This window comes from Poromitra crassiceps (assembly GCF_964638095.1).
Source record: "Poromitra crassiceps genome assembly, chromosome: 14".
Classification (NCBI taxonomy): Eukaryota; Metazoa; Chordata; class Actinopteri; order Beryciformes; family Melamphaidae; genus Poromitra; species Poromitra crassiceps.
In genome coordinates, this window is record NC_139633.1 from 15,193,196 (window position 1) to 15,205,642 (window position 12,447).

Consider the following 12,447-nt stretch of genomic DNA (forward strand, 5'->3'; position numbering starts at 1 on the left):
AGTTTTGGAGATAGCACAGAGATGTCTGCCTTCTCTTGAATACAATGGAACTGGATGGCACTCGGCTTGTAGTGCTCTAAGCACCAAAAAAAATACATTTGAAAAACTCAACAGCATTACTCTTTCCAGAAATCATGACCCGGTTACTCAAGTTAATGCACAGACTCTTGTGAGCAGTTTCATGTAGGAACTATTTTATTTTGCAGTCTCATGTAGGAACTAACTAGCAGCTAGCGGGTGTAGTTCAGTCAAAATAAAATAGTTCCTCCATGAAACTGCTCATAACAAGGTCTGTGGATTATCTTGAGTAACGGGGTCATGATTTCTGGAAAGAAACATTGCTGTTGAGTTTATCAAATGTATTTCTTTGGCACTTTGAGCACCACAAGCCGAGTGCCATCCAGTTCCATTGTATTGGAGAGAAGGCAGAAACTCTGCGGCCGATATCTCCAAAACTCAGGCAACTAACCCAAAATGATATACAGTAGATGGATAAATAGCACTACAGGTGAGAGGGAATATATTTTGGATTTTAGGGGGAGCTTTAAACTTTAAGCTTTAAGTTCCTTTAAAAAAATCCTAGATGATTTTATGCTGTGTGACATACATTATAAACAACCGTTTGTTTTTGCATGCTAGCAGTGTGCTTGTTAAGTAATTTGAATAAGTAGTTTGAATTGATAATCCAGTCATGGTTATGCAGCATTATCATACAGTAGGCCATGTTTATCATGTATTGAAAAGAAAACCTTCACTTATTGTGTGCTGTATCATTTTAGCAAATGTTTTCATAGGTTTTGGCGAGGAATTCGAGTTTAAAAACCAAAGGGAATATCTCAATCATTTTTTCTCAACTTCATATCAGCAGCGTTTTGCTGTGAAGCTCATAGGCCTACTCCTACTGTATCTCTAGCCTCTACTAATCTACTGACTTCAATGGTTTCATTCTGATTTCTTTGAGGGCAATGAGCCAAGTCCAAGTGTTGTACTGTGCTGACGGATGTGATTTTGGACTGAAGGAAATACTGACAATGGGTTTCTAGATTTTTCAGGAAGCAAAAATGGACTCACAGGGGCGAAATCACAAAGAATGGATTGCAGCCGTGTAATAGCACCATGAATTGCCAATGCATCATTTGCAACCGCTATTTCCATCTTAAGGACCGATTCATAAACGATGTTGCACTAATCATATGCCAGCGCAAACACGCCCATGACGTTTTGCTTCTGGGTGCAATTTCCTCCCGTTCTGTGTCTGCTTGCAGTCATCGATGTGGCAAAGTATTTAAATGTTGCCTTTGCGCTCTCTCCCTCTCCTCCGTTCTTACACTGACAAACTGAGCACCAAACCCCATGTCATTTCACACATAAGATTATACCCATTACACCTCCGTATGCCAGTGATGAGTCAGAGCTCCTGGATATGAAACGTGAGATATTCTAGTCTAGTCTATTTCCATGGGGGAGCGGTGCATAAAGCATGTCCCCAAAATGATGTGATGGACAGAGCTCATTATATATGTACACATAATTTCCCATTTAGCAAACGTTATCCATACTGGTTATTTCCTATGATTTAGCATCTATATACCACTGTAAGGTAGGCGCTAGGCTCTAGGAAACATGAGCTGAGCGATGCGTAAAAACACACATTTTTGCTGAATAGTGGAGAAAGGTTGATTATTGAATGACTTTTTTAACAGCCTACATAATATGTAGGTTTAAAAAAAAGTAATTCAATAATCAACCTTTCTCAAGGCAGGCTCTTGGATGAGCTATAAAGGGATATAAAGTCTGCCTTACTTAATATAAAAAACGCGCGCTTCAAATACCACCGACTCTCTGAAGACGCTAATAATTTCACCCTAACTGCGTGTGGTAATTAGCACCGACCTTTGTGAATTGAACACGTTTTTGCAATGAGGTTCATTTGCATATGAGGAAGGAACAGTTTTGAGCACCAGATGTATACATATTGCCTCATTTAAATTATGTGCAAATACACAGGAGCAGCGACACTCTATTTGCGGCACAGTGTCGTCGTAACAGTTATTGGTGAGTTTCATCCTTTGAGATCAGATGCTTTCTTTTTGTCTCATTTGCACCGGTTTAGCATGTCTTTTAGTGAATTCGCCCCAGAATGTTGTAAATTCATGTTTTGATTAAAATGACTCAAAGCCCAGGCACTCTTCATGAATAAACATTTTTAAACCATTGTTTAATCCAATGGCTTGTTCATAAAAATGCCTAAAATTGGCCATTTAGATTTTTTTTTAACGTAACCATTCAACAACATTAAACATTTAAATATTTAGTGGGTAAAGTTAAACCTTTAATCCAAGGGCTTTGTTCATTGAACTGCATAGAAAAATGAAAGGATTTGTGACATCACTAATGACATCACAACTGCTCGAGTGACATCACTTATGAAATCACTAATGACATCACAGTTGCTCGAGTGACTGCCCACATGTACAGTGCATGTGCGCCATCGGCCATCCAACAAAACAGAATTATAAAACGGATAGATTTATGCGTGGGCTCAGAGCTGAGACATAGCTGTTAGCTGTGAGCTACGTTTGCTAACTATGTGTCCCCCCCAGGCTCAAAACACCACCCATAATAACGTTTAACCAGTTTGAGTCACACTCTTTCCATGAAGGCCACCAGCTTTGATGTTGGCTAGTTGTTGATATTAGAACAATATTGTGGCTTCAATCTAAACTGCCGTTTTTGGAGATGCGGGGAGACTGTCATGGCGGCGACTCTGTTTCTGGTATTTCCACTCTCAGTGACAAATCCATCCATCCCATACGTCCATCGAGAAACAGTTCAGCCCCCTTGAACTTTCTGTTCATCAAAACGTATGCAAATTTGCTGGGGACGTACGCGTCATCAGTGCTCCACGGACAGACGGACAGCTGTCTATGAAAATGGAAGTGAACAGAGAAATGAACGCAGACGGACAGACACCACGGATCAGTGTGGCCACGGCCTCAGGGTTCGTCGACTGTTAGGCAGCCCTAGTGCTGATGAGGAAATCCGAAAAACAATGAACACTATACATCATATAAATACTGTATATCTGTCTGTCCATTACTATCTGCCTCTGTTTCTCTGTCCATCTCTCCCGAGCAATGGTTCAGATTTCACAGCATTCAAATGAGCCTGTTTGTCGAGCCCTTTCTCCTCCTCTCTGGCTTGCTGTAGGGACGGCCCAGACGCCTCCAGTCCTCAGCTGGGAGTGTTCAGTGGCAACACGGCGTTAGAATCAGCCTACAGTGCCAGCCCAAAAGTCCTGATCCGCTTTCACTCGGACTTCTCAACCGGAGGCTTCTTCATACTCAACTTTCATGGTACGGTCACTCACTCTCTCTCTCTCTGTCTCTCTCTCTCTCTCTCTCTCTCCACACACACACACACACACACACACACACACACACACACACACACACACACACACACACACACACACTTCATTTATTAAATTGTTTATGCATGTTTATTATGAGATATACAGTAAACGCCACAGAAGAACCTTCAATAGTAGATTAGAACAACTAATATATACCCAAATCTACTAAGGATTCAGTCAAATTCCTCAATTTTAGCTCCTAACACAAATACGATCGCTACACCTCTCCTAATGGCAGTATTATTAGATGCTCGCTCCATAGTAAATAAATCGTTTGAGCTAAATTATCTCATCTTGTCAAAGAAATGAGTTTATGTTCCTGACTGAAACCTGGTGGAGGGATATGGATGGATCATGGCCATCTTATCGAGCTTTGCCTGGAGGGCTATTCTTTCATGAGCTCACCTGGCCTCCGGTGGAGCTCTTGCAGCGGTTTCCAGGTGCTGCTTTGTATGTCGCTTGGTGAGCACTGGGTCATTCTCTTCTTTCAAATGGCAAATGATAAAAATTGGAACGGAGCGTTTTTAACTGCATTCACTGACTTTTTATCCTCTCTTCTTAAAGGGCATGGTGCAGGTTGGAGACCACATTGCATTAATATGTGGAAGGGGTATAATATAGCAATGGGATTTGGGGGAAAAAAACTTTTTTTCAATCACACATAGCTGCGTTTAGACTAGTTTTTGTATCCAGCAGGGGGCACTGGTCCATTTCATGGAACTACCTTTTGTGATGTCACAGGGATGCAAAATAGTCACCTTTAGGTGACAGTCACATTTTTCAGCCCAAAATGAGGATTTCTGAGTGGTTTTATGTCTGCCCTGGTACCTGTCACCTTTTTTCACTCTCCATGACTTTGCATCCCTGTGTCAGCCCCATCAGAACATTCTCCTCTTGTGATGTCACTCCTGTTGTTATGTCACACGCCCATTTATAAAATGCCACCTTTTCCTCCATATTTATACCCTGGGGGCCTGTGGGGGGGGGGGGGGGGATCTTTGTCTTTTTGGAGTGTTTTCACTGTAATCATGAGCCCAAAATGTCAATTCAGATTTTTTTTAACCTGCACCATGCTCTTTAAGCTATCCAAGTTTATTTATTATTGTTAGTGATTTTAATATTCGTTGATGTTGTTTCTGACAGTTTTGTTGCTAGTTTGATCAATATCACAGTCTTTAAATCTCACTCAACATGTACCAGGCCCGTGTTCCGACTCACAACAGAGGGCATTCTCTCCACGTTGTTTTTACTCTTGGTTTGAATATTGATTCGTTATTTTCTGAGGACGTTTTTACTTCTGATCATAACTGTGTTTTGTTTGATTTGTCGCATCCTTAACCACCTTTCGTCTGCAAAGTTTTCTGCCACTTTCCATTTTAATTAGAACATGCACAGTGATGTCTTTTAATGAGCACAGCTGTCTTTCAGCACTCGATAACGTGGCCCCTATCACAACTAGATTGGCTCCTCTGATCAAGCCCTCCCCATGGATAAACGATAATATTCTCTCTCTCTCTCTCTCTCTCTCTCCACTCTCTCTCTTCACGTCTTTATTTAAACAATATGGTAAAGGATACCATAGCTTCATACTTCTCTAATCTTGTGTCTAAAATAATATTGTTACTCCTGCAGCACCTGCTGTACCGATTTTTACAAGTGAGGAATTTAACAAATGTCTCACTTTCTTTGTGGGCAAAATAAATAACATCGCACTAGATTATCCCCTCACATTCCCTCGCTGCCCCATGCTCCCCTCAGCCTACAATCCTGCTGTTTTTCTCCTTTAACACTCCAAGATCATAGGTTGGTCAATCTGGGAACCCATCGGTTAAACAAAAAAAAACATGTTTTCCTCTAACCTCTGGGGGCAGCAGCCCCGCTTCAATGTGGTGCAACAGGAAGTCAAGAGGTGTGGTCGGCAGTGGAAGGAAATCCCTTTCCGCTCCCTGTAAGCTCTGCCATTGGCTCCAACCGACCGGCTCTGCCCGTTAACGGATTTATTTTCCGCTCGCTGCGTGTCGCTCTCAAATGCGTCCGTCGCTATGAAACAACAATAACAACTCTAGCTCGTTGCTAGTAGCAAGAAGCAACTTGCTACACGCTGAAAATGGTAAGTTTGACACCGGTCACGTTCACTTCATTTTGATCGGGTAAAGCGAAGCATGCGTGCCAGCGCTGTTGCACACCTTTTGTCGGGGCCTGCCGACAGATTATCGATGGAAGTCGAAAGTCTGTCCCGACTCGAGAGATTATAGGTTGGTTAACCGCATGAAAGCTTCTTCTTGCATCCTTGACATTTTACCAATCTCTGTTTAAAAATGTCATTGACTCTATTGGTCCTCCTGTGCTCTCCAAATGTCCCACCTGACACACAGACACCTATATACTGTGCTGATTATTCACAGACACAGGCAGATACACATTTATCTCTCTGCTGGAGGGCATTTTAAAACATAACACCATCTTTCACACACACACCCACACACACGCGCACACACACACACACACACACACACACACACACACACACAGCAAATGCTCTGGTGAATTACAGTCCTATTTGCGGGGCTTTGGGGAGATCACAATGGAACGGCATCCATATACTTATTTTTTTTGAGAGAAGTCTGATTTACAGTCATAGCAGGGAAACACTACTTTACACATACAGACACGATAACATTCTCAGCGACGGAGACGGACGGGGAAACGTAAGCCTTATGAAGATGTGAGAAGAAAAGCTCTCCTGATCGAAATGTTGATGTCCTGAATTAAAGATTGCTCAGGAGAGTTTGTCTAAACTGTGCTGTACAATCATAAAATTGATGTCCTGTAAAACATTTTTTTTTATCTAGTCAGCTTTTTCAAGAATTAGTGTACAATATTTTTTTCTCCCCCACTGACGTCCATGCAAATCATGGAATTTTATATTAGAATAAATTATTTTCTGTTTGATATTTGCAGGCCATCTGCCTTTGTAAGTAGAATTAGACCTCTTACAGAATAAGAAAACTCGGTAACGGTACATCTCGATGTAGGAGCATTTTTAAGCTTCTCGATACCGTTCAGTACATTTTTATGCCTTATAATTAATAACAATAGCACAACTCGTAGTACTGATGGATCGTGCTTTCCCACACCCAGTCCTCGTGTGGCCTCTGAGCGGATATTCGAGTCATTGATTTCTTTTATTTTCGTGTTTTATTTTCGGAATGGAGAGGGACACGGAGGTCCCCTCACTGCCACCGGAGGACGCCACGCGCCACGACCCAAGCCCAAGGACCTCGCTCTGAGAGCAAACACTCAATCTATCCAAGTCTCTGTATTCATTTAGAAGAAGAAAGGTTTAATTGAAAAGCCACCAGACTGAGTTTCTTAAGGTCAGAATATGTTTTGGTTTGTGGAACCAGTGGGACATTTCTCCAAAATAGAAAACACCCTTGGAAACATTTGTCTCTCATTTCTTCCACTGTGAGAGAACAACTGATGTGTTTTTCTCAGTATGCATGCAGAGAAAATAGAAGAATGGTGATCATTTAAAATGGATAAAGCCACTATGCTGTTTTAGTTGTTTGTTTATTCAAGTGAGGACCAACTCAATTCTTTCAGTGGGAATTTAATTTACATTTAATGTCCTTTCTCAAATGCAGAGATGAACAGTGTTGTTGTTGCTGGCGAATTGAACCACATTTGGGAGTGTTCCTCTCTACCCACAAGGCCACCCTGACAGAAACAGCGCCATATATTTTCTTCAATTTGTTCTGAAAATGTTTTCGCTTCTTCTCAAGCTGCCTCCACGTGAGACGCCATCTTCTCTTCTCTCACCGCGAGGTAGAGCGGAGAAAGGTCAGCGGGAAGTAGGTCAAAGTTGAAACAATATGAACTTTGAGTGGCGCATTCGGGTGGTGCTCGACACCAAGGGTAGCGCTGCCGCATCTTCCTATAGAGACACTGCATGAAATAGGCCATGCCCATCACGGGGGAAAGCTCTCTATTCACTGCCATACACCAGCGTAATTTTCCTTGAATTAAACATAGCTAAAAGCTGTTGTGTGGTGGGCTGCGCAGACAACAAATGTAGAAGATCGCCAGTTAAAGTTTTTTTGTACTCCCGAGCAAAACAAGGAAGCCATTGAGAATTGGCGAGAATAAAAATGTGGATCTAGCTGTCAAGGAAGTAAGTTGGAGTGTTCATCTTCCGTATTTACGTTCTTTTTGTGCAACACGCAACCATAGGAGAACGCCAGGATTGGAGGGGGGATTTCTGTTTTCCCCCGTCTTGGGCGTGGTTTCTGAATGATGACGTGTTACGCAGTGTCTCTATAGTGCCCAGACTGTACGGACTGTTCTCGCCTACATTTTCCACCAGCCAGTTGCAGATCCTCAACTGCACCCGCAGCCATAGATTTATTCAAAGGTTTATTCAAAATTATTCAAAATACTATAGAATAAGAAAGTAAGAAATATGTAAGATACGTACATAATACTATAATAATACAACACTGTGAATAGTTATTGTAATAGTACAGTACAATAAGTAAGGGGTGTGTATGTTTTTGTGTTTTTTTTTTTTTTTTTTTGCTGCTGCCGCCATCTCTCAACCTGTGAATTTGCTGGTTGCAAACATAATCATCTTGTCTATAACATTGCCGAGCTACGAGCACAGCTGCCCCTGAAGAACTGCCCGACTTCAAAATAATAAAGATCACACTCACTGTCCTAATCACAGGATGCTCCGAGCTACGCTACAAGCTTACGCTACAAGCTACGCTACGAGCTACAAGCTACGCTACGAACTACAAGCTACGAGCACAGCTGCCCCTGAAGAACTGCCCGACTTCAAAATAATAAAGATCACACTCACTGTCCTATTCTCAGGATGGATGCTCAGTCCAACCTGGCCATCGCACCTGTTGTTTCTGCAATGCTAATAAACACATTGTTCAATTTCAGGATTGGACAGTAGCCTAATGCAGCGATGCAGTCTGTTCTCCAGTTTGTAGTTTTAAATTCACACACATTGATTGAACTACAGTATTTAACTTGTAAATAATAACAATGTTGATTGTTCCTCGTAACAATCGTCTTTCAAAATGTCCCATCCTCATTTGTGAAGATAATACATCCAGTTTGTGGATGTGTTGCATTTTTACTGGTATTTTACTATTGGACCCCCCCCCCCCCCCTCCTCTCCCCAGCCTACCGTCTGAAGAAATGTCCTCCCCCACCTGCTGTGGAGAACGCAGAGATGATCTATGAGGATGAAGACTTCCAGATAGGTAATCCTGACTTACAGTATGATATGACCCAATAATATACAGCACATCATCATAGACATTAGATAGTATATGGTGTAGAGCAGTGGTTCTGTGAGTATTACGGTTCTCAAATGGGAGTCTGGGGACCCCCAGGGGTTCCAGGGGGTCCCCAGCCAAAAGGGGGGTCATTTATTTGAGCTATAATTCCATCCATAAGTAACACAATGACTATTTTGGTCATGGGTTTTATACACTTTCTGTAATAAAACATCTAAAAGCATCAATCTTATTATCATATGGGGGACCGTGGGACAAAATCCCATCAAATTGGGGTCTGTGGTCTAATCTTTGTCAGTTTAGGAGTGCCTCATGTGAAAAAATGTGAGAACCACTGGTGTAGAGAGACAAGGATGATGAGAGAGAAGGCGTCATGATGTTACTAATGTGAGTCAGTTTAAAACCTATGAGGTACATCTTATTCATCTTAGGCCACAAAGACACCTGGGGTTATTCCAGAAAGTAAGAATAGACAATTAGTCAGATTGGGGGGGGGGGGGGGGGGGTGCCTATGTCTTGATGTTGATTGGAATTTATATCATTAAATCAGAATATTAGTCATGCATATTGCTAAATACTTTTCTATAAACAACTGTCACAATAGAAGAATACCTAGCTAGAATCCCAGTTTTTAAAAACACACAGAAGTGCATCATCAGACAATCTACAATACATCTAACTTTTTAATGAACTTTGTTCACCTATAATAGTGACATCTTGGCACACCATGTGTTAAAGATGTGTTAAAAGCAGCCTTCACAATATATTGTGTTGAAATGTAACGACAAATGTGTTGTCCCGAGCTACACGTGTTGAAAACGACACACATCCATTTTGGCTGAAATAATCTGCTGTCAAGTTCTCCATTTCCCCCCTGGCTCTGCTTGATGTGATTTGCTCAAAGCGTCTTACTCTTATGTTTGGTGACCTTTCAGATCAACAGGAGCTATAAGATTGAAAAATAGACATTTCATAAAGCCACAGCAAAATCATTTTACCCAGCAGCCAGTGCTATGCAGAGCCTAGTCGCTTCTGGCAAAGAGTATATTATCATTTCTCTGCAGAAAAAGTCAGCTTCTCACAAATTCAGAAAAGTTTGTTTGTTGTTGTTATTTTTTACATTTTGCACCCTCATATTTTTTGCCCTTTTCAAATACATTATCATTGTATTAACTTGGTCCAAGGATCATGAAAAACGACAGGACACTGACAAAGTAGACATCGATCTTGTGCATGATTATACAACAGTAGTGTATTGATTTATCAAGGTGACTGATGACACATTGTTGCCACACTAACTACACACCGAAGCAGCACCGGATCCTTTAGACCTGCTTTTTGTTGGTCGAAACGTGAATGCTATCTAAACCTAAAGCATCCAGATAGCCATGTAGCATGACCACACCTCCTTTTAAGACCAACAAAAGACTTCACAGGCACACATACTGTACAGTACGAGAGTGCAAGTGCATCGCTATTTAAACAACGTGAGTGCTGTAGGTTAAAAATGTGTCAGTTGGAAAACTAGCAATTAGAATGGCACTCACAGTGCGTCCCTTTGTGTCCAGCCGAAAATAGAACCCAAGGTGTTAAAACGGTTGACGAAATTAAAACTTTTGAAGCAGAGGCACCTCTGTGAGAACTCACAATCTGCATCCCTCCCAGGGAATGTTTGAACCAAGCATGTCATCTCTCTAGCTGTGTTTCCATTACAGTTTTTCGCAAAAGAATTGCGATATTTCTACAACTTCGACAATGTACAATTGCGACTTGTAGGCGTTTCCATTGAAGTTGCGTTTGAGTGATTCCCCGTTGCAGCAGCTGCCACAGTGATTACGCACGGGGATCTGCCCCATATCCCGTCCCCTGCATGCTCAAATCCAACCAATGGTCAATGCAAATCCCAACATGAAGTTACAATGCATATAAACGAGCCTGATTATCAATTCAAAAGAAAATGAGTCGCAAAATGTTGCTGGCTGCGTGAATGCAGTCAGCGCGACAGGCAGAGGAAAAAAGGTAGCCTAATAGCCTACAACTGGTCCGATTTAGAGATGGAGGGGGGAAAAGGCTGATTTGGTTCTATAATTGCACCTGAAACGTGTGCAATGTATTAGCCTACTCACAGTCACTGTATTCACTTCAGACAGCACCACCGCACCAGTGTGTGCTTTTCATCCTCTCATCTCGACGCTGTGCCAAATGCGCGCACACAGGCAGCCTGCTGTCACCATGGACCGATTTCTGCCATTAAACATGATCTAATTTGCCCGGCTACGCTTTTGCATAACACTCGTCTTTCTGCTAGGTAGCGTTGCTTCAAAGTTTTCCACTTGCTGCGGAGGTTTTGACACGGCTATCGAACCTACCAAACTTATTTTCCGCTCCTTTTCCAAGGGATAATATGGGTCACATGACGTGCAAATGCGAAAAATGTGTTTCCATTACACTTTTGCGATAAACTTCTATATCGACACGTCTGAAAAACCACCTCATGAGAGCGAAAAAACTTTTTGCGATATTTGGGAGGTTTTTCGAAATTCACGTGTTTCCATTACCCAATTTCTATTGCGATATATAGATTTTGCGCATTTCTGAGAGTAATGGAAACACGACTACTGACAGGTGGTGAATCTCCACCCCTTTTCAGCTGGCAAGCCTGTCACACTTCCTAACGGTACGTGCACATCTACAATGGCAAATTCGCTTTTCCGCTGTGTCGCAGCGTTTTGTGGGCGTGCAAACCAGCTTCCAGCTTGGAGCTGTAGCCTGTAGAAACGTTGTACACAGGAGGGTGCGGGGAGGAAATGTGTAGGAAGAGCTGTCATTGGGTAGCTTCAACGAAAGGTCCCGCCCTAGTCCCGCCCCGCGAGCGTGAAGCCGCTCGGAGAGAAGCCGCCTCTAGTCTGCGACAGTGAAACGCTGAAACGCTGGGGGCGGTTCCAGCGCGATGTTGAAATGGACCAATCAGAATCGAGAATACAGCAAGACAGCCTATCAAGATGCAGCGTCAAAGCGGCTTTTTCAGCAGGCAAGCCGCCGTGCCATTGTAGATGTGCACGTACCGTAAGTCTTTCAAAGATGGAGTGAGAGAAAAGCTGGGATTGAGCCCAGAAGCAGCATGTTAGCCATTTTGGAGCAGCTGTCTACTTACAAATGAACAAATAAACATCTTAAACGGATCTATTGCTATGATTGAGTGAGGAACTGAGTCAGGAACTTTGTCTTGTACAGACGTCATGAAGGAACAGTGCTGCAGTGATCATTAAATGGATGATGATGACGACGATGACGTTAATAGAGATGTCACTGCTTTCTATCTATTAGGTGACGTTGTGAAGTATCGCTGTTTCCCGGGGTACACGCTGGTCGGAAAGGCGGAGATTATCTGTAAACTCAACTCCCATTTGCTGTTTGAAAACCCACCCCCATCCTGTCAAGGTAAGGGAACAATAAATCAGACTTCACTCAAGTTAAAAACTTCAGATGTGTGTTGTCCCATTCTCATAATTCCAGGAAGTGTTTTTAGCATAGTGTATTTAGAAACGCTTGCTCCATGTCGTTCCACATATTGAGGAGATCAACTGGTAGACCTAGTGATAGAGAATAGCGGAGAAGAGAATTTTATTCTCTATCACCTAGAATTTCAGAAGATTCCTGTGGGATGCTTGATGAAAGTGGTTTGGGTCAGCTGAACTTAACCATCTCAGTTATCATGCG

General features: G+C 42.3%; 1 protein-coding gene across 1 annotated transcript in view; it reads left to right on the plus strand.

Annotated features, from left to right (window-relative positions):
* The window catches only part of LOC310788810 (CUB and sushi domain-containing protein 1), a gene marked incomplete at its 3' end in the record, with an annotated part of 351,287 nt that overhangs the window by 289,611 nt on the left and 49,229 nt on the right, over window positions 1-12,447 (plus strand). The window contains 3 exon segments of the mRNA XM_083650384.1: window positions 3,211-3,356; window positions 8,611-8,691; window positions 12,055-12,168. Of these exon segments, the coding sequence (XP_083506510.1) occupies window positions 3,211-3,356; window positions 8,611-8,691; window positions 12,055-12,168 (341 nt within the window).